This window comes from Grampus griseus (genome assembly GCF_964374135.1).
Source record: "Grampus griseus genome assembly, chromosome: 14".
Classification (NCBI taxonomy): Eukaryota; Metazoa; Chordata; class Mammalia; order Artiodactyla; family Delphinidae; genus Grampus; species Grampus griseus.
Window position 1 is genome coordinate 56,427,345 of NC_139008.1, and position 24,920 is coordinate 56,452,264.

Below are 24,920 nucleotides of genomic sequence, written 5' to 3' on the forward strand. Positions count from 1 at the left end.
ACTGATTTGATTTAGGAACAGGAAAAGGGCCTCTGTTTTATCTAGGTTTTTAAAATCTCAATCAGGCAACCTTGCTATTGGGCATGTCAAAGAGCTGCTTGCAAAGGTTGGTCTTTGTATTAGGCTGGGACTAGCAATGTATATCACTAGTTCAGTCAGCTTTTGAGAAGCCGGGAGCGCTTGTTGATGAATAAATTTGGTTAAATTAGCAATGGGGGAATCCACCTCTCAGTATGATATGCCATGGTGTTGTAACTTGAATTTTAGGGATGAGTATTTATACAAATATACTTAGAACAGGGAGGAAATTCTTCTTAAAAAGAGTGAAATGAATATGTCCCGTGAAACATCAGTGTCACTCCAAGAAAAATTTTGTCTTTGTTTTTGTTTTTAAGATGTTTTGGTTGCCAATGGAACAACGGAGCTGTTACATACAGAACACATCTGGTATCCTCGGATACGCGAGGTAAAAGATAAACATTGTCTGCTTATGGCTTCTTTGTGTTTCTACTTATTTTCAGTGTTGGTCGTGACCAGTAAATTGCAGTTGCTCTTTTTCTGTTTCAGGTGCTGACATGTTCATTTCTGTTGTTAAAGTAAATGTAGATGGCATCACTGTAAAATAAGGCATGCAAAAATGCTTTGTGTGACCAGACAGTATTGTTTCTTACCCTCTTTTCCATCCTCCTTTCTCCTCCTCTCCTCATGTGTACCCACAGACCTGTCTGCTTACACCCTCCAGCATAACAGCTCCCTTTGGAAGGAGCCACAGAGTCGATAGGTTGCAAAACTATTTATTCTGGCCTCAGTGTTTGCCTGTATTGGTGGAAGGAATTAAAGACACTTGTCTTCTTCAGTGTACTTGAATAGAACAGGGCGTAGGAGTCCTTAGGTATGAAGAACAGCTGACAGTTTATCCGGATTTTCCAAAACCTATAAGATCATTCACCATTAGTTCAGAATTAACACAGATATGGCCATTCTGCACAGTAGAAACATTCCTTTAGAATTTTTGTCAATAACACTATCTTCTGAATGTCCTGCAGCGACTTACTTTTTAAAGTCAAGAATCTTTGTACTGCATTGTTCTTCTGAGGCTGGTTATGAATGTTGTGTCTTAAATGAGAATTATAAATTATGTCTGTCTCAATCAGTGAGAATAGGCAAGCTGACTTCGTGTCCAGTGCCCATTTCTGTAATACTCTTACATTAGTCAGGTTATACTTAAGTTTGCTAGATCCCAGTAACCCCCACTGGTTTCCTTTGGGGTTTGCCAGGAATTTTCCAGCTATGTTATGCCTGTTATATAATAACTTGGTGTCTTACAGAATTCTCAGTTGTCGTTGCAGGTGACATTTAGAGTGTGTGATGTATAAGCAGCTTGCTCTTACGTCTGTGTCCTCTCTTGCTTCAGATCCAGGGAGCCATCATCATGTCCTCATTGATAGAAGTGGTTATAGGCCTCCTAGGCCTGCCTGGGGCTCTGCTGAAATACATCGGACCCCTGACCATCACACCCACGGTGGCCCTCATTGGCCTCTCTGGTTTCCAGGCGGCAGGAGAGAGAGCAGGGAAGCACTGGGGCATCGCCATGCTGTAAGTGTTCCAAGACCACTCAAAAGTGAACAGTAAAAATCTCCCCTCTTCCCAACACTGAGGGACAGCCTCTTTGAATGTTTTGAACATTTATATGAACTTCAGGAGACACTTAAATTAAGATTAGTCTGGTAGTTTAAACTTTATTTGCTTCATGCCAGGGAATTATTGAAGTAACATGCAGCCAAGGTATTCCAAAGACAGATTTGGCAGTGATGTGTAGAGGGAGGGTTGTAAGGTTTTAAACTTTGGGATGGGAGTAAGATGGTGACACCATTAACTCTTGACTTTTGTGGTCATGCCAAGTCTCATACACATGAGCTGGAATACCAAGAAGCTGAATCCTTTAGATGAGACTCAAAAATACTTCCAGACTGGCAGGAGACAGAGATGCTGCAGGAGGTGTGTTGACATCAAAGGTGATTTGGCTCCTTGGCCAGATAGCTCTGCACATCTGTCAGGAAGCTGTTACTCCTTCCAGAGTCCTGCTAGTCAGTGCCAGTCCTTTTGCACAGTACTTGAAGTTGATTAAAGATGTCACTTACCCCTTTTTAAGTAATGTCAGTAAAGACATCCAGGACTTTATAAGATTATTAGAGCCACAGAATTCTATATACCACAGATAGAACCCACATTCTCTGTGTGTATCTGTAGAGCATATGTAAGAGTTGACCATATCATAGGGAAATGGTTCCAAGACTAGAATTTTACCGATCAGTAAAATTGCTTAAAAAATTTAATAACAATACAAGAGGATTTCTAATTGTTTTTGTTTTGCTTTGTAAAATGTTCTGTAATTATTAAATAACAAGCAGTACTTGTTGAGCCTGTGCATCAGTGTTATATACCACTGGTTGTATATATTATAAATTAAGATAGGTACCAGTGTTATCCCTGTTTAACAGCTAAAGAAATCGAGGGACAAAGATGCGGAGTTAGTTGCCTAGAGTCACACAGCTAGTAAGTGACCACGATGGTTTTCAAAACCCAAATAGTCTGACTAGAACTTAACCCATAACACTTAATTCTGCCTCTCTGTGTTAGAACATGGTTTACAAATAAAGTGGATCCTTGCATAATTGTAATCCATGTATCATTATAAATTAAGGTATAGGAAAATATCCAGTGTTGCTCTTAATTTTCTCATTTCACCAAAGGTTGTCAATATTTCCATACCAGGATGGGTGAGTATAAGGCACATAAGAATGTTCACTCAGTGAAATGCAGTAAGTTCCAAAAAGGAGAAATTGTATTTACCATCACGCAGTAAACTTTAGGAACCAATAATAAAAGAGTGAACAAAACCCCCAAACGACTTAGAAGCAAAAGAACACCACTGTAAATAACTCAGAGAGGAACTCAAAATTTCACAATTGCTGACAATTTAGCAAATGATGACGATAACAGCACTGGTCACACAGAGCAGTCAGTTGTTCTCAAGAAAAGTCAAATAAAAATGAAGTACATGAAGAGCTTATCTCCAGAAACTAGAAAAACATGATAAAAAATGAACACAGTGAAAGCAGGGGAAAGAATTAGTAAAGATACAAAAAACATGAAACAAATAGAAGTGATACATCCCAAAGGTGGTTCTTTGGAGAATGGCAAACATATACTATAGATAGGCTTCTGGCAGGGCTAATTAAGGTGAGAAAGGAATGCACGCACAAAGGGAGGGATAAAACTGCAGCTCCAGGGAAGATGTGTTGAATCTGCGTTCCTGCCCCGAAACTTAAAAAAAAGAATAATAGAATAGGTGGTTTCCCAGCTGTTTCATTTGATAAATAATCAAAATTGACTCCTTCTCCCCCTGACATCTGGATATTAGGGCTCCTCAGAACTTGGTCCTGGGCCTCCTCCTGTCCACATGCTCTTCCCCTGGGACATCTCATCCAGTTCGTGGCATCAACAGACATGCATTATGCTGGTGGCTTCCACAGGAACCTGAAGCCCAGGTCTCTGAACTCAGACTTACAGATCGAACCCCTGACTTGCCCTCTCCATTTGCTGTTACACAAGACATTTCAAACTTCAAAGGAAGAAAGCTCCAAACTTTTCATTCCCTCCTTGCCCCCAAACCAGTTCCTTCTGTCGTCCTCTCAGTGGCACAGCCACACACCCAGGTGCTTAAGCCAGAAGCCCTGCAGTCATCCTTCTTTCTTCACTTTTCCTCATTCCCCACGTACAGCCCATCATTCTGTCCTACCTCCAGAACAAACAAATCCCCAGTCTATCCTCTGGACTGTCATTGCCACCACTCCCAGCCATCACTTCCAAACTGGTCGCCAGCTCCTTTTTTGTTCCCTTCCTGTCCATTCTCAGTCCTGTAAAATGCTTGGCCATTATGTCTTCAAGGCCACCTCTTCTGTCTCCTCCTTTTGCTGGAATTCTAGAAGCTTTTAGGTCTTGTCATCACGATGTCGGAAACCTCACATGCTGCCCCTTGGTGGTCTGTTTACATCTCGGGCTTGGCACTCTTGGCCTCTTCTCTTTGGAATCTCAGGTGTTCATGGGAAATGATCTTGAATTACTTCAAAGATGCCCTCCTCCCCTCCATCCCTGCTTGTCTCTCTCTTTCTGGAACTTCTAGAATGTTGGTCCTCCCAAAGTCGTCCTCTTAACTTTCCTCTCCTGTCTTCCATCTCTTCATCTTTTTTCTGTATTCATAGGAATTTTCCTCAGCTTTATGACTCCTTCCATTGAGGTTTTTATTTCTGCTCTCCTGTTTTTTAGTTTCCAGAGCTCTTCTTTTGTGCTTGGGATATCAGCTGTATGAGGGCAGTCACCATGGCACCGACAGCACCTGGTTCACCATCTGTCCCAGGGCAGGCGTTCAGTGAGAACATTGTGAATAAGTGAAGGGGGAGGGTCGGGAGGTGTGAGCACACCCTTGACCATGGGAAGAAAAGTCAAGATGTTGTGGAAGGACTTTAATTCCTAAAGGATGTGCTCCATTGATTAGACAGTGAGTGTATTACATCTTCAAGGAACAGAGAATTCCTGCACTGTTTAAACTGTTCCTGGAGCTTTGAAAAAGAAGGGAAACTTCACAGTTCTATCCTAATGGCAAATCCTGACAGAGCTAATGCAAAAGGGAGATCCTGGACCAACTTTTTCCTTCCTGGGGTTGTGTAAAACCCTGAGCAAATATATTCAGGTAGTAGCATCTAAAGCTCAGCATTTTTGTCTACTGTAAGGCTCCGTGCAATCTCTAAGATGTAAGTGTATAGAAAACTTTCAGAAAAGAGCCTTAGTAGACAGCTCTGCACATACTTAATTTTTGAAGTGTTACATCTATAAACATAATCTGAAAAGAATGTTCCTTGGAACATGGTTTGGGAAAACGCCGCTATAGATAATATAATAAAAGGGCAATGTATTTATCATTTCAGGAACTCAAGGATGATTAAATATTAGAAAATTTATTAATAAAATTCATTATAGGTCTCTGGTGGGTTTTATTAATAAAAATCATGATGACAAATTTTTAAAAATTGATCAAGTTCAACCTGTATCCCTACTGCAAACTGTTAGCAGTGATAAATAAGATTCTTAAATGCCCCATACATTAATGGTGAAAGACTTAAATTAGGCCTGCCTATTGAAATCAGAAACTGAGATAAGCATGTTTATTATCAGTATCATTTAGAGTTGTTCTGGATGTGTAGCCAATGCGTAAGACAAGAAAATAAAATAATATGGATCAATACAGAGAAAGTCAGGGAGAAGGAAATGATGACTTGCCCTTAACAATAATTAAAACACATTCCAGAATTTAATAACAACACTGTGACCTGAGACAGGGTGGACATTGGTAGAGCAGAATAGGAAGGCTAGAAACATAACCAATAAAAAAACTAATATTTAGTATATGATGGCAGGTCATATTCAAAATCAGTGAGGAATGGGAGAACTGTGTAGGAAGATAATTATTTGGAAAAAAGCTAGATTTCTGGTTTATATCAGAAATACATTTCAATTACTTACATACAGAAAATAAAACCATGAAAATGCTACAAGGAAACCTACATAAGTGTTTAATCATAAAAAAACAGGTTAGATAAAGCAGATATGGAAAGAGGAAGATTGATTTTACTACTGATGAATTTAAAACTCATATCAAAAACCAATGAAACTAAATTTTAAATGAATCTGGGAATATATAACAAACTCCACAAGAAAGGCTAATGTTCCCAATTCATAGAGTTTCACCAATTAATTTAAAGGAGAGAGTCCTGGTGGAGTAGTGAATGAAGGGTATTGTACGAACAACCACTTAACAGAAAAAAAGAAATACAAATAAACCAATTAGTGTTTAAAAAGGGTTGCCCTCCCTGGTTATCAAATTGCATATTCATATGGAACGTTTTAGCAGTGGGGGTATTGGTGCTGGGTCAACATGGGCTCCTGAGTCAGCCGATAGATGTGGCATTTAGAGACAGACTCTCAGGGAAGAGGAAATGTGGTGAACCAGTACCTGCTGTTTCTAACATGATGCATAAGTCCCATGTTTTTCCTGAGAATATTTATTTTCTGTTTACTTTTCTTGTGGATAACTTAGAACCTATTCAAAAATAGAATAGTGTAATAAATTGCCATGTACCATCACCAAATGCTCAAGAAAAGTCTCATTTTGTCTGTACCCCCAAATTCATTGAAATTCTAGGATTTTGAGGTTTAATAATAATTAAACAGAAATCTAAAGTAAAGTAATGGTCCCTCCCACACACCCCCATCCCTCTAAAAAATCTTCTCATGAATAACTAACAAAAATGTAGTATTTATCCTTCCATATTTTATATTATTGATGCAGAAATACAAACATGTGCACATATACAGCTTTACCATTATTTTACAATTTGTTTTTCATCCCAATAATTTGTCGGGGTCACATTTCCAAGACAATGTGTTTAGGTCTTTTTCATTCTTTGTACAACTGCACAATGTTAAGTAGTATGAAATAGTCTATATTAAACCATTCCCCAGTTGATACTCAAGCACGTTGTTTAAAATATTTGCTGTTGCAAACAATGCTGAAATACCTATTCTCATGTGTAAAGAATGAATATTAAAATAAATGATGATACAGTTTTTTAAATTGATGAAGTTGGTAGGGATTTAAAAGTATAAGACCCTGTGTTGCAGTGAGTAGCAAATGGACACTCTTTTTTTAAAAAATTTATTTTATTGAAGTATAGTTGATTTACAATGTTGTGTTAATTTCTACTGTACAGCAAAGTGATTCTTATATACACATTCTTTTTCATTATGGTTTATCACAGGGTATTGAATATAGTTCCCTGTACTATACAGTAGGACCTTGTTTTTCTATTTTTTTTTGGTTTGTTTGTTTTGGGGTTTTTTTTGGCTGTGCCACGCGGCATACAGAATCTTTGACCAGGGGTCAAACCCGTGCCCCCTGCAGTGGAAGCATGGAGTCTTAACCACTGGACCACCAGGGAAGTCTCAGGATCTTCTTGTTTATCCATTCTATATACAATAGTTTGCATCTGCTAATCCCAAACTCCCAGTCCATCCCTCCCCTCCCCCCTCCCCCTTCGCAACCACAAGTCTGTTTTCTATGTCTGTGAGTCTGTTCTATTTTATAGATAAATTCATTTGTGTCATATTTTAGATTCCACATATAAGTGATATCATATGGTATTTGTCTTTCTCCTTCTGACTTACTTCACTTAGTATGATAATCTCTAGGTCCATCCATGTTGCTGCGAATGGCATTATTTCATTCTTTTTTATGGCTAAGTAGTATTCCATTACATATATGTACCACATCTTTTTTTTTTTAAGTGTACGTGTTTTTTTTTTAATTGAAGTATAGTTCATTTACAATATCATGTTAGTTTCTGTACCACATCTTCTTTATCTATTCATCTATCTATGGACACTTAAGTTATTTCCATGTCTTGGCTATTGTAAATAGTGCTGCAGTGAACATTGGGGTGCATGTATCTTTTTGAATTAGAGTTTTCTCCAGATATATCCCCAAGAGTGGGATTGCAGGGTCATATGGCAACTCTGTTTTTAGTTTTCTGAGGAACCTCCATAGTGGCTGCGTCAATTTGCATTCCCACCAGCAGTGCAGGAGGGCTCCCTTTTCTCCACACCCTCTCCAGCATTCGTTTTTTATAGACTTTTTAATGATGGTCATTCTTTTTTTAAAAGATTAATTAATTAATTATTTTTGTCTGCATTAGGTCTTCGTTGCTACGCATGGGCTTTCTCTAGTTGTGGTGAGCAGGGGCTTCTCTTGTTGCGGAGCATGGGGTCTAGGCACTCAGGCTTCAGTAGTTGCAGCACACGGGCTCAGTAGTTGTGGCACACGGGCTTAGTTGCTCTGTGGCACACGGGCTTAGTTGTTCCATGGCATGTGGGATCTTCCCAGACCAGGGCTCAAACCCATGTCCCCTGCATTGGCAGGCAGATTCTTAACCACTGCAAATGATGGCCATTCTGACCAGTGTGAGGTGATACCTCATTGTAGTTTTGATTTGCATTTCTTTAATAATTAGTGATGTTGAGCATCTTTTCATGTGCCTGTTGGCCATCTGTGTGTCTTCTTTGGAGAAATGTCTATTTAGGTCTTCTGCCCATTTTTCAATTGGGTTGTTTGGTTTTTTGTTATTGAGTTGTATGAGCTGTTTGTATATTTTGGAAATTAAGCCCTTGTTGGTCACATTAGCAGATGGACATTGGTCTCTGTGTGGGATTGTAAATTCACCCAACCTTTCTGTATATATTTAGCAGTTTGTATCAAACACTTTTTAATAAGGTGTTCACTGTTTGACAGATCTGTTCTAGTCCTAGGAACTTGTCATAAGGAGACATTCAGACTGGTACCAGAGAAGGATGATTCATTGCAGTTGTTTCTGTTGCTCCCAATGTCGTACCTTAGGGGACATGTTTAAATAAGATGTGGTACATCCAGTAGATGGAATGCTAAGCAGCCACTAAGGTGCTGATGCAGGTTGCCATCTCTTGAGGTGAGGGTGTTAACTGAGGCTGCAAGCTAGTTGGGAAGCAGCATGTAAAGTATGATTCGAGTTTGGTCCAAATGATGACCTGTTTGTGCTCTAGGGGCAAGGATGACATCAGATAGTCCTGTCTCCCTCTCTAATCCTGGTGCCTGGGACCCGATGACATGCTCTAAAACAGGCGTCCTCAACTCCCAGGCCGCGGACCAGTACTGGTCCGCAGTCTGTTAGGTACCGGGCCGCACAGCAGGAGGTGAGTGGCGGGCGAGTGAGCGAAGCTTCACCTGCCGCTCCCCATTGCTCACATGACCACCTGAACCATCTACCCCCCATCCCACCCCCGTCTGTGGAAAAATTGTCTTCCACAAAACCGGTCCCCGGTGCCAAAAAGGTTGGGGACCGCTGCTCTAAAAAGCCCTGGGAATTGATAGACCAGAATGCTGCATGCTTATCGCCCAATGTGAGATGATGAGTAGTCTTCAAGATTTTTTCTCTTTTTGCTTATCAGCCTTTTATAATTTTTCTACATCTTAGTATGCATTGCTTGCATAATATAGGTAAGGTTAAAACAAAGGCAGACATCTATAACACACGCCTACACACACACGCGCATATATACACACATCCCTACACACACACACACACACACTCCTAACCACAACACACACACCCATATACACACACCCCTACACAAACACACACCCCCTACACACACACACACTCCTAACCGCAGCACACACACCCATATACACACACCCCTACATACACATATACACTCCTAACCACAACACACACACACACTCCTAACCACAACACACACCCCCATATACACACACCCCTACACACACACACACACACACACACACACACACACTCCTAAAAAAAACAAAAAAAAACAAAGGTAGACAAACAAACAAAATGTAACGAGATGGAAAACACCTGATGTGGTGGACAAGAACCCTGGCCTGAGGATCCGGGCTCAGATCCTGTCCCTTATGTGCTAGGCCAAGTCTTATGAACTCAGACACATCACCCACTGCTGAGCCTCTGCTTCTGCCTCTCTGCAGTGGGGCTGCCTGCCCTACCTGCCCTACCTGCCCCACAAGTGTATTTGAGGATAAAAATAGAAGAGTAGTGTTCACCTGCCCAGTTCACTTAATTTCAGTTGCCATATTTGAGCCTGAGATCTGGGTGACCTTCCTTGTATTCTGTTATGTGTTTCCTTTCCATTTTTAAACGTGCTTTGAAAAGTGAACACCATAATGCAGGTGTAACTGTCAGGTGGGATGTTGTCTGCAATAATTATAACAGTAATAATAGATACCAGGCTTTTTTGGATTTTAGTATATACTTTGGAAGGAAACCAATAACTTTTTTAAGACATGAAAATTTTACGTTGGTCTAAGTTTAAAATACACCTGTTTTAGTATCCCTCATTATCATATTGGTTTTTGTTAAACTTCACCTTCCTGGGGGAGTTGGAATAACTTGGGCACCACTTATGTTTTCATCCTTGAACTGGTACTGGTCTGATGACTTTGTGGTGGTACCAGGTCAGCAAAGTGCCTGCATAGGTGGGGAGATGGTAGAGTGGTGGCTGGCTGCAGTCAACACCTCAGGTGGAATGTGACCATGAAGCTGCAGTTGACCAGCTCTTAATGAAACTGATAATTCCATCTCACCAATTAGAATTGCGCCCAGGAACACTTAAGCTTAACGTTGACTGAGAATCAACTCTTCCTGCCAACTCTACCTCAGGTTGTAAGGGAAAGAATGAGTCCCTATGGGTGATGAGACATATTGTTGTACTCCTTCATCATTTCAGCGGTGGGAAGCCATCCCACACCTGCCACACATGGGGCACCAGACAGATGAGGTTGTGTTGGGTCCTGCTGCAGGGGGGTGACCAGCCGACCTGCCTCCTGCAGCATTCAGTGTACCTGGGTCAAGAGTGTGGAACTCGGTAGAGAGAAACTGTTGAGTCAACCCAGGCATCCCTGCCTTCACAAACAGTGCGGCAAGGTAGTTCAGAACCCAGGCTGTAGAGCTAGACCTCTGGCCCACGTAGCTGCATGATCTTGGACTGCTGGCTTTGTTTCTCTGTAAAGTGGATGGTTATAGAAGCCGCCGTAGAAGGCTGGGATGATGGGCAGGAAGACCTATGTGTAATGTCTGACACAGAAACCTCTCAGGAATATTATTATTAATATTGAATTCTGCTGTATATAGCTTTCTTAAATATTGAAGTTTTACTTTTTGCTTTTTAAAAGTAATTTATGTTCCTTACAAGTAAATCAGAAAATACAGAAAAGTGGGGGAAAAAAGGTCACAAATCACATTGCCACCTGAAGCCAATCCTTGTGAGCATTTTGGATCCTGTCCTTCTTACCTGTTTGTATGCATGCATGTGTGTGTGTACATGCACTCTTGTGTGGTAGCTGCTTTTTAGTTAATTTATAGTTGTAATTATACTGTGCAGTATGTTGTATCTGGCATCTTGTTTTTTTCCCTTACATAGTGTGAGATTTTCCTATCAGTGTGTACATTCTTTGGGTTTTCTTATTCTATTAAGGAATATTTAGCGAAAGCATTTACATGACAATTTCATTTCCATATCTAGAAATGTTAAGATCTAAAAATCATTTCAAAAAAATATGATTTCCCAAATGATAGAGGACGAGCAGCTTTGTAGAGAAATGAGTTGAACACGTGTGGTCAATTTTGCCATTGAAGATTTGAGTATTATTTTTAACACAGATATAACAGCCTTTAACCTAGATCATTTTCTTTGTCTCCTCAGGACAATTTTCCTAGTATTACTGTTTTCTCAATATGCCAGAAATGTTAAATTTCCTCTCCCAATTTACAAATCCAAGAAAGGATGGACTGCATACAAGTTACAGCTTTTCAAAATGTTCCCTGTGAGTAGTCACCTTTTTTTTTTTTTTTTTTGGCAATATTGCCTTTGGTTCATATGTAAAATGTTTATATGAGAAGAGGGGTTTTAAGCAGGTCATCCTGGGGGGACCATGTCTGTGTGATGATATCAGGGTACTAATGACCATCCAAATCACCATGGACCTAAAATTTAAAAGCAGTGGAAGTTTCCAATGCTGGAGTCCTTTTAGCAGTATGTGAGAGGACATTGATTGTCCTTGGAATTGAGGGAGGTCTGACTCCATGTGGCCTTTTCAGGCCCATTATCCATTATTCTTATTTTACTAGCCAGATTCGGACTAAATCACTTCACTACATAAAATTGCTCTCTCTAAATGTGATTCCATTCAAGGAATAGTTTCTAAGCAGATCCCTTATGTATTTTTTCTGCAAAGTACTGATGATGATGGGCTCTGGGGTATGATATTCCGACTGCAGGAAGGCGTCTTTTGCCAACAACCACCACTTCTGTTGGCCTGACAGAGCTTTTTCCTTTGACCACTTCAGATCATCCTGGCCATCCTTGTGTCCTGGCTGCTCTGCTTCATCTTCACAGTAACAGATGTCTTCCCTCCTGATAGCGCGAAGTACGGCTTCTACGCTCGAACTGATGCCAGGCAGGGTGTGCTTCTGGTAGCCCCGTGGTTTAAGGTCCCATACCCATGTAAGTATTCTGGTGGCCGAGAGGGGTCAGGAGCCCACAAGGGCCCAACCTAGAGGAGTTGGAAGTTGGCAGGAGGCTCTCCAACACGAAAGGCCTTCTTTGTCCCAGAGCATGCCCTGGAAGTCTTACCATTCTGGCCCTTAGAGGATTAGACCGCAGAAAAGGGAGGCAGGAGGCTTTGTCCCCAGAGGGCCATAATTAACACACAGAGACTAACCAGCTCCCTTCTCAGGTATACTGGTTGTTTCTTTTGGTTCCACTAAGGGAAAATCCCAGACATAAAGGTGTCTCTTGCCAGATTTGATCTCTGGTGGCCAGGATTTGAGGGCAGCTGCTTAGAAAGGCAAGTACAGAGCTGCACAGTACCCAAGCCACTGAAATGAACAGACTTGAGTGGGAGGGGCCTGAAGATTAGCAGATGGCTCAAGCATGATGGAGTTTGTATAATCTTTTAATGGGTAGCTATAATTTTTTTTTAATTTGGTCACAGCTGTCAGGTAAACTAATATTCATTCACAAATGGATGGACGATGGATCTTACGTTATAATTTCAGTGTTGGGTAACTCTTGGCCAGGTGGCAGGGATGTACAGTCCCCATCTGTGAGGTATCACTTGGATTCATGTGTAGCGTTTTCTAGACCCCAGCCCCGAAAGTGATTGGTGTGAACCCAGTGATGATTGCATGCTTGTTGTTGTATTGTAAAGAGTCTGTTCCTGGCATTTAAGGTTTTTATTAGAATGGAAACCTGAACTTAGTTGGGTTGTGCCAATTTATGCCCCTGTCCAGCAGTTACATTTTCATATTTTATGACAAGGAGGAAAAGCCAAGGATATTAAGACTGGGTTAGAGATAACTGTTCTAAGGACTTCCCTGGAGGTCCAGTGGCTGGGGCTCTTGTGCTTCCATTGCAGGGGGCACGGGTTCAATTCCTGGTCAGGGAACTAAGATCCCACATGCCATGACATGGCCGAAAAAAAAGAAAAGATAACTGTTCTAAGCATGTTACATGATAAGGATGCTGGCAGTTGTTCCTTCTGGTCTTGACACATTTACAAACACTGTAAAAAGCTTAGTCTTTCTAAAAACATTCTCATCAGATTATATGGTATAAGTATGTATTTATGTATACACAAATTCATCCCCCCATTCCCCCCCAGTACATGGTTCATAAACATACATGTAATCTGAGATAAAGTGAGTTTAAAAGTCGATTGGTGAGGGAGTCAGGGGAGGCATGGGAGGGCAGGTAGGAGGAAGCCCCCACGGCACATGCGGGGTGGTCCTCGCTGCCTGTGCATGTGGCTCCCAAGATGAGCACAAATAGAAACACAGAGTGGGGTGTCCAGGAGAACCAGCTGTGCGTGTGTTGAAAGACCAGAGAGATTTTGCTCAGGTACCATGGGGCCCATGCACAAGGAGGCATAACTGAGTTGGACAGGACCTTAATGTCATGACAGCAGAGAGTGCTGTCTGGCTCCTCTTGACAACAGCCCTTGACTGCCACCAGCTTCTCTATTGCCAGAGCTCCCCTAGATAAAGAGCTACTTCCAGAGCCAGAGGATGTAGTCTTATGTACTCTCTAATGATTTGGCTTAATCCAGAGACAAGTTTTCATATATCTAGAGCAGTGGTTCTTAGTCTTTAATATGCTAAGAATTACTTGGATTAGTTGTTAAAATACAGATTTCTGGTCCAAAACGTCAACAGTGCCGAGTTGAGAAACCTGCTATAAAGTAACAAAATAAATTAAAGCTTCTAGATAAGAGGAAAGATGAAATAACAGAATTAAATAGAAGGCTGGAAGCCAGCAGGTTTAAAATTTAAATAAATAATCTGAAGGAAAAGGGATCAAAAATTAAGATTACAAATTTTAAATGTTGAAGAAAATGGAATAAATATTTTTAAAATAAGGACTTCAGGCAAAGGGGAAAAAAATAAGAAAGCAGTAAAAAAAAGTAAAAAGACAGAAAATAAAAGGCAATTTCTGAAAAATAATAAATGGCAAAATGAAACAAAAATCCAACCCCCAAAATCAAGATACTAAAATGAAACCACAGTGCTACATCAGCAAAGGTAACCATATAAAAGGTTATCTAGAAAACACAAAATGTTGCTTGATAAAGAAATCATCTTCATGAGAAGAATCCATTCCAAACCAATCCAGAGACAAGATGTTGACCAAGCCAGTTGCTGGTGGGTCTGCACCTTGAACCCGTGACCACAGGCTGCCTCTGCACCCCCTGGTTAGCTCCCACAGGGTAAAGTGAGCTCCAGGCAGGAAAAGTTCTGTCTACACATATACTCCAGGCATATTCTGCACATCTTACTTTACATGTCATCTTTTTCTTCCCAAACTTGTGGTTGCTCCCATTACCTATGAGACAGAGACCAAACCCCTCCAGGGGGCTGGTCAAGGCCTTCCAAACCTACCTGCCCCATGCTGCACACCCTCCTCTGCTGAGCACTAGCCTGTTCCTGCCCAGCTGCATCCATCCACTGATGCTCAGGCTGCTGCCTACCCAGAACGCCCTCTCCACCTGTCTCCTGCTCTCCAGGCCCTTCTTGGATAGGGACTGTGCTACTTCCTGACTTCGTAACTGGTACTCATTGTGACCTGGTTTGGATTGCCTTCATTTGAAGTCTAATCATTGCACTGGTTCCAAGATCTTTTAGTGTTCTGATCCCTCAGTACACTGTTGGCCCCTGCACAAGATAACATTTTATACATTTCTTTTTTCACTGTCCTTTCTATTTAGTAGCTCTATTATAACTAATGGTTCAGGGAAAGAAGGTCTAGGTACTTTACAAAGAAGTCTATTCGTTCTAACAGTGAAGGTTCCTCATGCTATTTTTATTAAATAAGATCAATGGTTTTTGGTATCCAAATAGATATACTTTTAAAGAAAAAAAAAACCCTACTAAAAATTAAATCTGGATAGGATACTCAAAATGAAGCTACCTGGGGACTTTGCTTTGCTTTCTTAAAGGAAACTCTTTAATTTTCCATAACATGGTTTACTTAAAAAAAAAAAAAGTGCTGGAATTATACTAGAGAAGGGTTATCTATACTTTGTGCCATGCTTTACTGTTGGGATTTAAATTTAGCTGGTGATTTTTCATTTGACGCCACCCCCTGGGCAGGAGCACTATTTTGTATCATGCTTGTAAAAATCCTCTTCATACAAATTCCTATGCCAACAAAGCAGGCTGTGTTGAACTGTAATTTAACAGACACTGAGTGTGGCTTTGAAGCAAGAAGAGAAGCACCCACCTCTTCCAGCCAAACAATTTCTTCTTTTAAATAAAGCAGATCAATCCTGGTTATGGTTGTCTTCATCCAACTCAGAAACTGTTCCCAGGCATATAGTGCACTAGATGACCTAGGTGTAAAAATAAATAGTTTCCATGAGCTTCAAAAATCTGAGTGGCTCTTGTAGAGTCCTCTAACGTACTGAAGGACTCAACGTCCTGAAAACTTTTGCCTGCCTCTCTAAGAAAGTTCATGAGGCTTTCATGCTTGTTTTCCTTCCTTAGTTCAATGGGGACTGCCCACCATCTCTGCGGCTGGTGTCATCGGCATGCTCAGTGCGGTCGTTGCCAGTATTATCGAGTCTATCGGGGACTACTACGCCTGTGCAAGGCTGTCCTGTGCCCCACCGCCCCCCATCCATGCAATAAACAGGTGCGTTCCTGAGAAAAAACGAGCTCTTCATCGGGCCCAGCGCCTCATACTTTGCTCTTTGGTTTGGATAACCAAGAGTTTCAACATGAAGTAGCCAAGCACCAGGGCTCTTTATTGGCTGTTTGTTTTGGACAAGTCACTGCCCCCATTTTGCCCTGATTTTCCTCATCCATAATATGGAGCAGAATTCCCACCCTTCTTCCTCATGGTAACAGTTGTATAAGACATTCTCTGTGAGATCAGTCCAGACCTTAAACTCACCAAAACAAGTACCAGATACTGCCATTGTTCTGTGCTTGGTTTGGGTCATGGATGTATTGTCCCCTTTGATTTCTTGTTTTCCCAGCTGTTCTATTCACAGTTACAATTCATATATAGAGAGATAGCAGCAGGAATAAATGAAGTCTGTAGAATCTAGAGGTTTATGGGCTGTGGGGTTTATATTCTCAGCACATCTGGTCTTTAGTTTCTGGATGCTGGGGGCAAATTGGGCCCTATGGAAGCTGCAGAGAAGAGAAAATAGCCCAGATCATTCCGCCTTTCCCAGCCAGCTGCCGCCCTTCCAGAAGGGATTGTGTGTGATGAGATCCAAAGGGCTGGTGTCTTAGCACCTCTTGCATTGGTTCTGTTGGGGTTTAGAGTCCTGGTTTTTCTGTTTTTCTCTAATGGAGTTATTGCATATGAGTAAATTACTTATATACTGATTCTTTTAAAAGTTCTAATGTTTACAAAATTACAAAGCATTTCCTTTCTGATAAAACTATATAGTAATAGGAAAGGAATCAAATCAATGGATGACCCATGTTTGTCTTAGATTCCAACAAATGACTTTATATATCTGGCTAAAATCTTTTAATTTGGAATAATTTTTAAACATTTGTGTCTGATGTGTGGTTCAGAGATGTACTTCTCAACGTTGAATGAGCATGGAGAATACTGTTAAAATGCAGGTCTTCAGATCTGGGATGGGGCCTGAGAGTCTGCATTGCTAACCCCTCCTGGGGAGTGTGGAGGCTTCAGGTCTGTGGACCCTGCCTTTGGGTCACAACCATTTAGAGTGTATTTCAGAGTATTTCTCCCATGGAATGAACGTTTTTCTTTCCCCCATTCCTTTACGTTTTAGGGGGATTTTCGTGGAGGGTCTCTCCTGTGTTCTCGATGGCATATTTGGTACTGGGAATGGCTCTACTTCATCCAGTCCCAACATTGGAGTTTTGGGAATTACTAAGGTACAAATATTTTTCTAATTAAATGGTTGGGCCTCTAAATGTTGATCCATTTCATTGATTGGTCTGGCCACTGTGAGTTCCAAAAGGATGGCCTCCAATTCCGAGATCATCTTCTTCCCCATCTCTTATTTTTTCATTGATGGGTTTATGGAACGCTGATAGAGGTCTCTTTCGCCTTGACTGACCTGGGTAGGCAGGCACTCTGGTGCTATTCCTTCATACATTCCACAAATTTTTATTAAGCACTGACCCTTTGCTAGGCTACTGTTCTAGGCACTTGGGATACATCAGTGAATAAAAAAGAGAAATATCTCCATCATCTGTGGAGTTTAGATTCTAGCAGAGGAAGACAAGCAATAAATAGTAAGCATAATAAGTATGACAGAAATATGGGGCAGGGTGGGGGATCAGAGTGTAAGTGTTAAATCGGGTAGTCAGGCTAAGCCTCGTTGAGAAGATGACTTTGAGCAAAGACCTGATGGAGCTGAAGGAGGGAATTGTGCAGGTACCTGGGGAGGGGCATTCATTCCGGCAGGGCAACCGCCAGTGCAAAGCCTATCATAGGAGCAGGCTGGCACTCTGCAGATCAGCAAGGAGGCTAGTGGGGCAGGAAGCAGAGAGGGAAGTGGGAGTGGGCCTGGTAAGAGCAGATAAGGTTCTTGGGGTAGCTGAGGGCCAGGTCCTGCAGCCCTACAGGCTGCCAGGGGCCGCGTGGAAGAGGGGGCCGCAGGGTGTGGCTTGATGTGATTTTTTTTTTTTTTTTTAAGAATTACTATGACTGCTATGATGAAAGAAGAACATGGTGGGCGGGAGAGAGGGTAGAAACAGGAGACCAGTTAGGAGATGGCACTAGTTCTAGATGACAAATTATATTACTCATTACAAATAAATCAATCTTACAGTAACACAGTTTTCAAACTGCAGCAGCATCATTCTCTTTCAGATGAAATCGGTTGTGGAGTTAAGTGGCAGCACAAGCCACAGCGAGTCACTCAGATTGAAGCAGTGCCTGTGTCTGAAGTCCTCCCCACTCGTCTCTCCTCCCCACCCCACTCCAAGCACAGACACCACAATCCAGCCTCAGTAAAAAGGAGGCTACTTCTTGGCCTTTCAAATTTACTAGCAAATAAATTTTATATCCCAGTTGCTGTGGGCCAGAGCTTGCTGTTTGCCCAGGGTGTTGAGGAATGCAGCTCGGCCCTGGCCATTGTATGTTGCACAGCTAGACACCGTTAGAACTGGTTCACCACCTAGGGTGGCCTGCATGAGTCAGAGGTCTTCCTCCTGAACTTGAGGACTTGGGGGTGGGCTGGAGCCTTCTAGAACTGTTTGACCTCTTTAAAATTAGAAATCCTCCTCCAGCCCTCTGCAAGATTATATAACCAGATAAAAAGAAACCAGATACTTAGTTTGGTTAATTGTAACTGCAAATCCAAGTGAAAGGGAGCAGGGCATGCACTGTGCAAGCCTGACATGCTGGTTGATTTCCTGTAAGTTGGCCAGGCCATCACAGAGCTCAGCCTCAGGTGTGCTGGTGGTGGCCCCACCTGCTGCCTGTTGCTCCTGGCACATGACATGTGAGGGCTGCCTGATGGGCACTTCCTCCAGGATGCCTGGGTCCTATTGCTGCCCATGGTGAGAGCAGATGCTGAGCATACAGAGCTAAGGGAAGGGTCAAATGGGCACCAAATGGGGCATAAGCCACTCACTTTTTAGCCAGTTTGCTGCCATGAGCCTGTAGACATATAACTAATCCAAAATAACAGAGTAGTAAAATTATTATAGATGGAGGGACTCTTGGGGAAACAGTTTAACAAGCCAGCTCCCTTTCTGCACCTTTTTAAAACACATCATCACATAATTTAACCAAGGTCACTGTAGGGAGTAAGTAGTGCTGTCATTAAGGTTCCTTCTAAAACTTGACTGAGATGGTTTGGGGAATAATTATCTTTATTATAATTTTGATAGTGCTAGCTTATTCTGAAAAGGCACCCTGCCTGCATTTTTTAATTGAGCCAATTGATCTTACCTCAGAATCCCTTTGGACCCATTTACCCTAGGCAAAGGCCTTATCCATTTGAGAGCAATATCAGCCCTGGAATTGGTTTCCATTGCCCTGACTCACAAGGGGGTATAATTGAGCCATCTACACAGATGCCTTGGGGTGGGGAAGTAGGACTTGCACCAGAAACTTCTCTGTGGCCTGAGCCATGTGGCTGATGGAAGATTCCTGCCCAGGAAAAAGGAAGCACAAGGTTATAGGCAGTATTCTGCCTCTTGTCCAGCTGAAGGACTTGGGACAGTCATTTTCTGATTAGAACTCAGATCTGAAATCTGACAGTTCTAGATCTAGATCTGTGTTATCTAATATGGTAGTCAGTAGCCACATGTGGCTGGTGGCCACAGGAAAGCACAGATACAGAACGTTTCCATCACTGTATGAAATTCTTCCAGACACCACTGTCTGGACCATTGTATCAGATTTCCAGAACAAATAGAAAGAGGGTGATATGTGGCTCTTCCAGAGAATCTACCTCCATTTCCTGGCAACTCCACTGTTTGCTATCCTTTATCCAGTTATGGCGTTCCATGTACAGACATGGACATTCTAACTATTTGATCAGAGTTGAGGCTGCCTACCCCATTGTGTGTTCTGAAGTTCTGAGGGTTGAATGGGTTGGATTCCATGTGCAGGACTTCTCTGCTGAGTGTGTTCCAGTGTCTGTCCCACAGAGAAGGGCAGCATGACATGGTAGGGAGGTGGCTGCTTTGGATCCAGCCTTGGTTCCATCACATTCTCCTAAAGTGACCACGGGCAAGGAACGTCACCTCTCTGAGTTTCTATACCCTTGTCTATAAAGACAACTCGCAAGGTTTTGGAATTAATAACTTGATGTAAAACACTTAGCATGTGCTTAAATAAGCAAAATAGAGATACTGTTATATGATATTTAGCCCTAAGTTTATTTCTAGGAAGAGTAAACACCATCTTCCCTGGCTGGACTATCTCTTTGATGGTATCCAGAGGGAGGTCATTTCTCCTCTGCAGCATACCACCCTGTTGAACACTTTGGAAAGTCAGAAATGCAGTGTCGATTTTTCAGTGGCCCTAGGCAAAGCCACAGTTCAGGAAGGAGATCAGAAGGGAGTCTGGGAGGTGATTCCAGGGAGTGGAGAAAGGAGATGTGAAGGCTCCATGTAAGCACCAGCAGGGCAGGGATTTTTAGGGCTGTGTCTCTGGTGTTTGGAACAGAAATGTGTAATAGGCACTCACTTAATGTTTGTTGAACAGAAGAATGGCTAACTTGCTGCTTTTTTTGGACAGCATCTAAGGCAGATCAGCCTTCCTTGCATGGTTTTCATAAAAGATTTATTGTTTCAGGCATCCCTAGGGCCAGCTCAGCCCTCCCCCCTGCACACCTAACTGGCCTGACCCTGCTGGGAGGTGGATCCCTCTGTCTGGTTGCTCTTTCTCTTAACTCATGCCTCAAGACCATCTCCAGGGAACCCTCCCCAACTTTTCAGAGTTTTCTCTTCCCACTGGACTCCCACGCAACATAACAATTGCAACAGTACAATTATTTTATCATAAGCTTGTGACTTACTCATCTTTGTATCCACCACCGCCCCCCATCCCAGTTTCCCAAGTGCTGGTCACGTAGTAGGTCCTTGAAAATGCTGAAAAACAAGCTATTTGTAAATGAAAGCCTTCCTAATCATGTATTACAGCCAAGTGTAAGTCACTTTTGCTCCGTTTGCCAGTTTGCATGACCTTTTCACCGCTCCCCTGAACATAGTGGTGGTATAATGGGAGGAACTGTAAATTGGAGTAATGGACGCTAGGCTCCAGTGTCAGCTGTGACTGATTCTAGCTGGACAGCTCAGTAAAAGATTCAATTCTTATTCTGAAATTGACCTTTGGGCACATTGAGAAGCTGTCGGAAGGTCCAGCCCAGCATCATCCAGTAGAACAGTGCAATAGTGGAAATGTTCTGTACCTGCACTATCCCCTGTGGGAGCCCCCAGCCACACATGCCTACTGAGCACTTGAAATGTGACTAGTACAACTGACGGACTGACTTATACATTTCATTTCATTTTAGTTACTTAAAATTTAAGTAGCCATCTTCTATTCACTGTAAGTCATACATAAAGCCCTGTGGACACTATTCCGTTTCTGGAACCTCTTTTATCCAGTTTACGTCCTCAGGATGTTTTCCTGGGAGAGGCAGCACAGAGTAGGGGCCAACAGTGTAGGATTCTTGAGCCCAGTGCTAGCTCCATCTCTCGGTACCTGGGTGACAGTGGACTAGATGAACGCTTCTAGAAGGCAGAGATCAAGCTTAACCAATAAAGTTGGGACCACATGGGAAATGCTTTACATGGTGCTGCAGAAGTCCAGAGTTGGGGAAGCCAAGCCTTGGAATCAAAGAAGCCTTTGCAGAAGAGGTAGCATTGGGGTTGTATTTTGAAGGATGTGTCTGAGAACTGGCCAGAAGGGGGATGAGAACCCGAAGACTTAGGCAGGGGACTGACCTCCCAAGTCACGATGTTAAAGAGGTCACTCCATCATAGTGGAGAGGACACGTGGGCAGAGGAAAGGCCAGAGGCAGCAATTTCAGGTGGGAGGCTGTCAAATAACCTAATGCTTCCCAGGTGCTGTTCAGACTATTTTATATTGCATCTCATTTAATCCTCAAAGCAGAAGCACACCGTTCATTGTTACAGAGATGAGGATCCTGCCACCCAGAGAGGCCAATGCCTGTCTCATAGTTAGAGGTGGAGCAGAGACAGGAGCCAGGCAGCTCCTGCACTCTTTGGTCTCCAGGCTGTGCCACCTCTAATGAGTAATACACCAGGAGGAAAAGTAGTTCCAGAAATGTTTGGGGGTTTTGTCTGATTTGCCAGAACCCAGAAGAGAAGCAGGGGCCAAGTGTAGTTTTTGCATTTGAGACACTAGAAAATCATCCTGGCCAGTGACTGTGGGCATTAGAAACCCAGGACCAGAGCGCAGGAGCAGGTGCACACTGAGGTGACATTGCCCAGGGCTCGGAGACGCAAAGGCTGAGCCCCAGGATCCCCGTAGTCAAGGAGAGCAGAACGGTCAGCTTCTGGCAAGAACCGGATGGGATGGGAACAAGGAAAGGTGGTGGTAATCTTTTTACTCTAGTTGTGTTTATAGTAATATTTATGTGTTTAGAGTATTGAGATCAATCCTCATTGTGAAATGAGACTGAACCCTCTTAACTAAAAGTTTTAAGAGTAATCCAGATTTTGTCTGTGGGTTTTGTCACATTTTCCCGCGGGGCCTGAGTACTTGTGTGTGCTGCTGGAGGGCCTCAAGGTTAACGCCTGTCTCTGCCCTCTGTGTGTCCCACAGGTTGGCAGTCGTCGGGTGATACAGTACGGTGCAGCACTCATGCTGGCGTTAGGCATGATTGGAAAGTTCAGTGCCCTCTTCGCCTCGCTCCCGGATCCTGTGCTTGGCGCCCTCTTCTGTACTCTCTTTGGTAAAATTCCATTTCCTTGATAGCCGGCTTCCTTCTCAGGCTCCTTTTCTTTCTTCACATTTGCTAAGGAATCCCTTCAGTGAGATTGAAGGTAACGATAAATTTCTTTTTTAAAATACAAAAGGATATACCTTAAAAACATATAAACAATATATCACTTTCTGAGTTGAGTTGATGTTAAAGGTAGAATAATTGAGCTAGGAAAAATCAAATTAAATTTTATTCCCTCTAGTTGCCATTTCTAATTGATTTAAACTCAGATATCTTCCCTTCTGGGCCATTTAAAACTGACCATTTTTACGATGGGACTCGATTTGATCTCTGTGCCATTCAGCTATAGTAATCAGGGACTTGATATTTGGGTGCATTTCCCAATGTAATTGAAATTGTTTGAATCAAGTTTTTGAGGGAGAGCCAATGTCCTTAGTTTTTTGCCTGGTCTAAAAAAAGCATAGTGTGATGTTTATGCCCCTTATTTAGGCCCAAATAATGCCTAGGCTGAGGGTCATTTGGATCAGAGACCCAGGTGGTCACATTTTGGTCCCTGTCCTGTCACTACACAGTCTCCCAACCTGTTTCTGATGGGACCAAGAAAGGACATTGTAGGGAGTCTGTCTTCAACAGTGTATCTGTCATCCATGCCATAGGTGAGATAATGGAACTTGTGGTCTAATGTTTTTCTCTCCAGGAATGATCACAGCTGTTGGACTTTCTAACCTGCAGTTCATCGATTTAAATTCTTCCCGGAACCTCTTTGTGCTTGGATTTTCAATCTTCTTTGGGCTTGTCCTTCCAAGTTACCTCAGACAGAACCCTCTCGTCACAGGTAGGGAAAACAGGCCTTGAATCTTGTGGGGAAGTTAGAACCACAGCCAGCACTTCACAAACAGCTCATCACCAGTTGGAGGGTACTTTAGAACTTCAGGAATCATTTTGTTGAATGTTCATCTATGTTTTTCATTTAAATCCCACTTGGCTGAAGCTTATCTGGAAGCCCTTTGCACTCCTAACCACCTGTTTTCCATAGCAGGTGAACCATTTTACATTCCCACCAGGTATGTGGGACACAGTGATTTCTATTTCTCCATATTCTCACCAAACATGTTATTTTTCTGTTGAGGATCATTATATTTTTAAATATAGAAAGTGTGTGAACTTCTGTCTTAATTTATCTCATTCATGTGATAACATCTTTAGAAATAAAGTTGCTCCTAATTAAAAGAAGCTAAGCACTAATTAGTAACCCAGAATTCTGAAGCCCTTCGTTTGATTGCTGACCCCACAAATATTTTTGTTGTCTTGTTATTCACTTTGTAAAATTTTCAGCCTTACAACAGCCATCTTTTATATTGATTTTTTTTTAATCTGCAAACACCACCACCCTCCACCCCCAAAGTCTTCATAGTTCATTACAGGTTGAACTTCACTGTATTAGATTTATCATCTGTGAACCATTGTTAGGAATTTTCCTTATGGAGATAACTTTTGATTATTGTTGAAAGCATTCATAGTAGTTTAACATGTTACTGGCAAAAATTTATCTACACATGCATAGCAGAAATTTACACTTTTATGCACTGTATTGACGGACTGGCAATTAGTGTCCACCCCAGTGTTCCTTTCTAAGTCAAGAGCAGGCCTATTCTGGCTGGCAGTGACCAGTTGCTATGTCATTTTCAGGGATAACAGGAATCGATCAAGTGTTGAATGTTCTTCTCACAACTGCTATGTTTGTAGGAGGCTGTGTGGCTTTTATTTTGGATAACACCATCCCAGGTATGTGGTATATATCAAACATGCTTATTACATATGTGACTTACTTTTTTTGACAAATAAATATGGGAAGCAGGAAGAGTGAATCAGTTCAAAGCAATCACTGGTTAAAACTGTCTTTTCTAAAGTGGTTAAGATGACACTTTCAGCCACCTTTCATGAATCACTTTTTTGCTAACAAACTTAGTTTTTTTTTTTTTCCTTCTTGCTGAATTACATTTAAGAAAAAGCAGGTGAATTCCTTGCATATGGTGAAGTGGCAGCGGGATGCCTTAAGCATGCTCCAGCTGCCTGCCCTTCTGCTCAACCTTGCCTGGAGCTCTGCAGTTTGGCTTTCATTGACTTGTTCACACACTCCTGAGCCAGCTGCTACCAGTGGGCAGCACTTCTTGTGGAGCCTGTCCTTTAAATGAGTCATTGCAGAGGCAGGCCACTGCCAGGACCAGTGCCTGAGAGATGTATGGAGGCAGCTCTCTCTCCAACACCCATAGCCCTTGTTTCACAGCTGGTGCGTTCTATGCCAAGTGCTGGGTGA

The 24,920-nt window shown here is 42.2% G+C and overlaps 1 protein-coding gene across 1 annotated transcript in view; it reads left to right on the top strand.

Moving 5' to 3' along the window:
- SLC23A2 (solute carrier family 23 member 2) overlaps window positions 1–24,920 on the top strand; it is a 151,014-nt gene that overhangs the window by 120,495 nt on the left and 5,599 nt on the right. Inside the window, exons 7-15 of the mRNA XM_082671560.1 lie at window positions 396–466; window positions 1,415–1,596; window positions 11,389–11,509; window positions 12,033–12,189; window positions 15,726–15,873; window positions 16,997–17,102; window positions 22,483–22,612; window positions 23,301–23,438; window positions 24,293–24,388. Coding sequence (XP_082527686.1) covers window positions 396–466; window positions 1,415–1,596; window positions 11,389–11,509; window positions 12,033–12,189; window positions 15,726–15,873; window positions 16,997–17,102; window positions 22,483–22,612; window positions 23,301–23,438; window positions 24,293–24,388 — 1,149 coding nt within the window. The remainder of the gene's footprint in view (window positions 1–395; window positions 467–1,414; window positions 1,597–11,388; window positions 11,510–12,032; window positions 12,190–15,725; window positions 15,874–16,996; window positions 17,103–22,482; window positions 22,613–23,300; window positions 23,439–24,292; window positions 24,389–24,920) is intronic.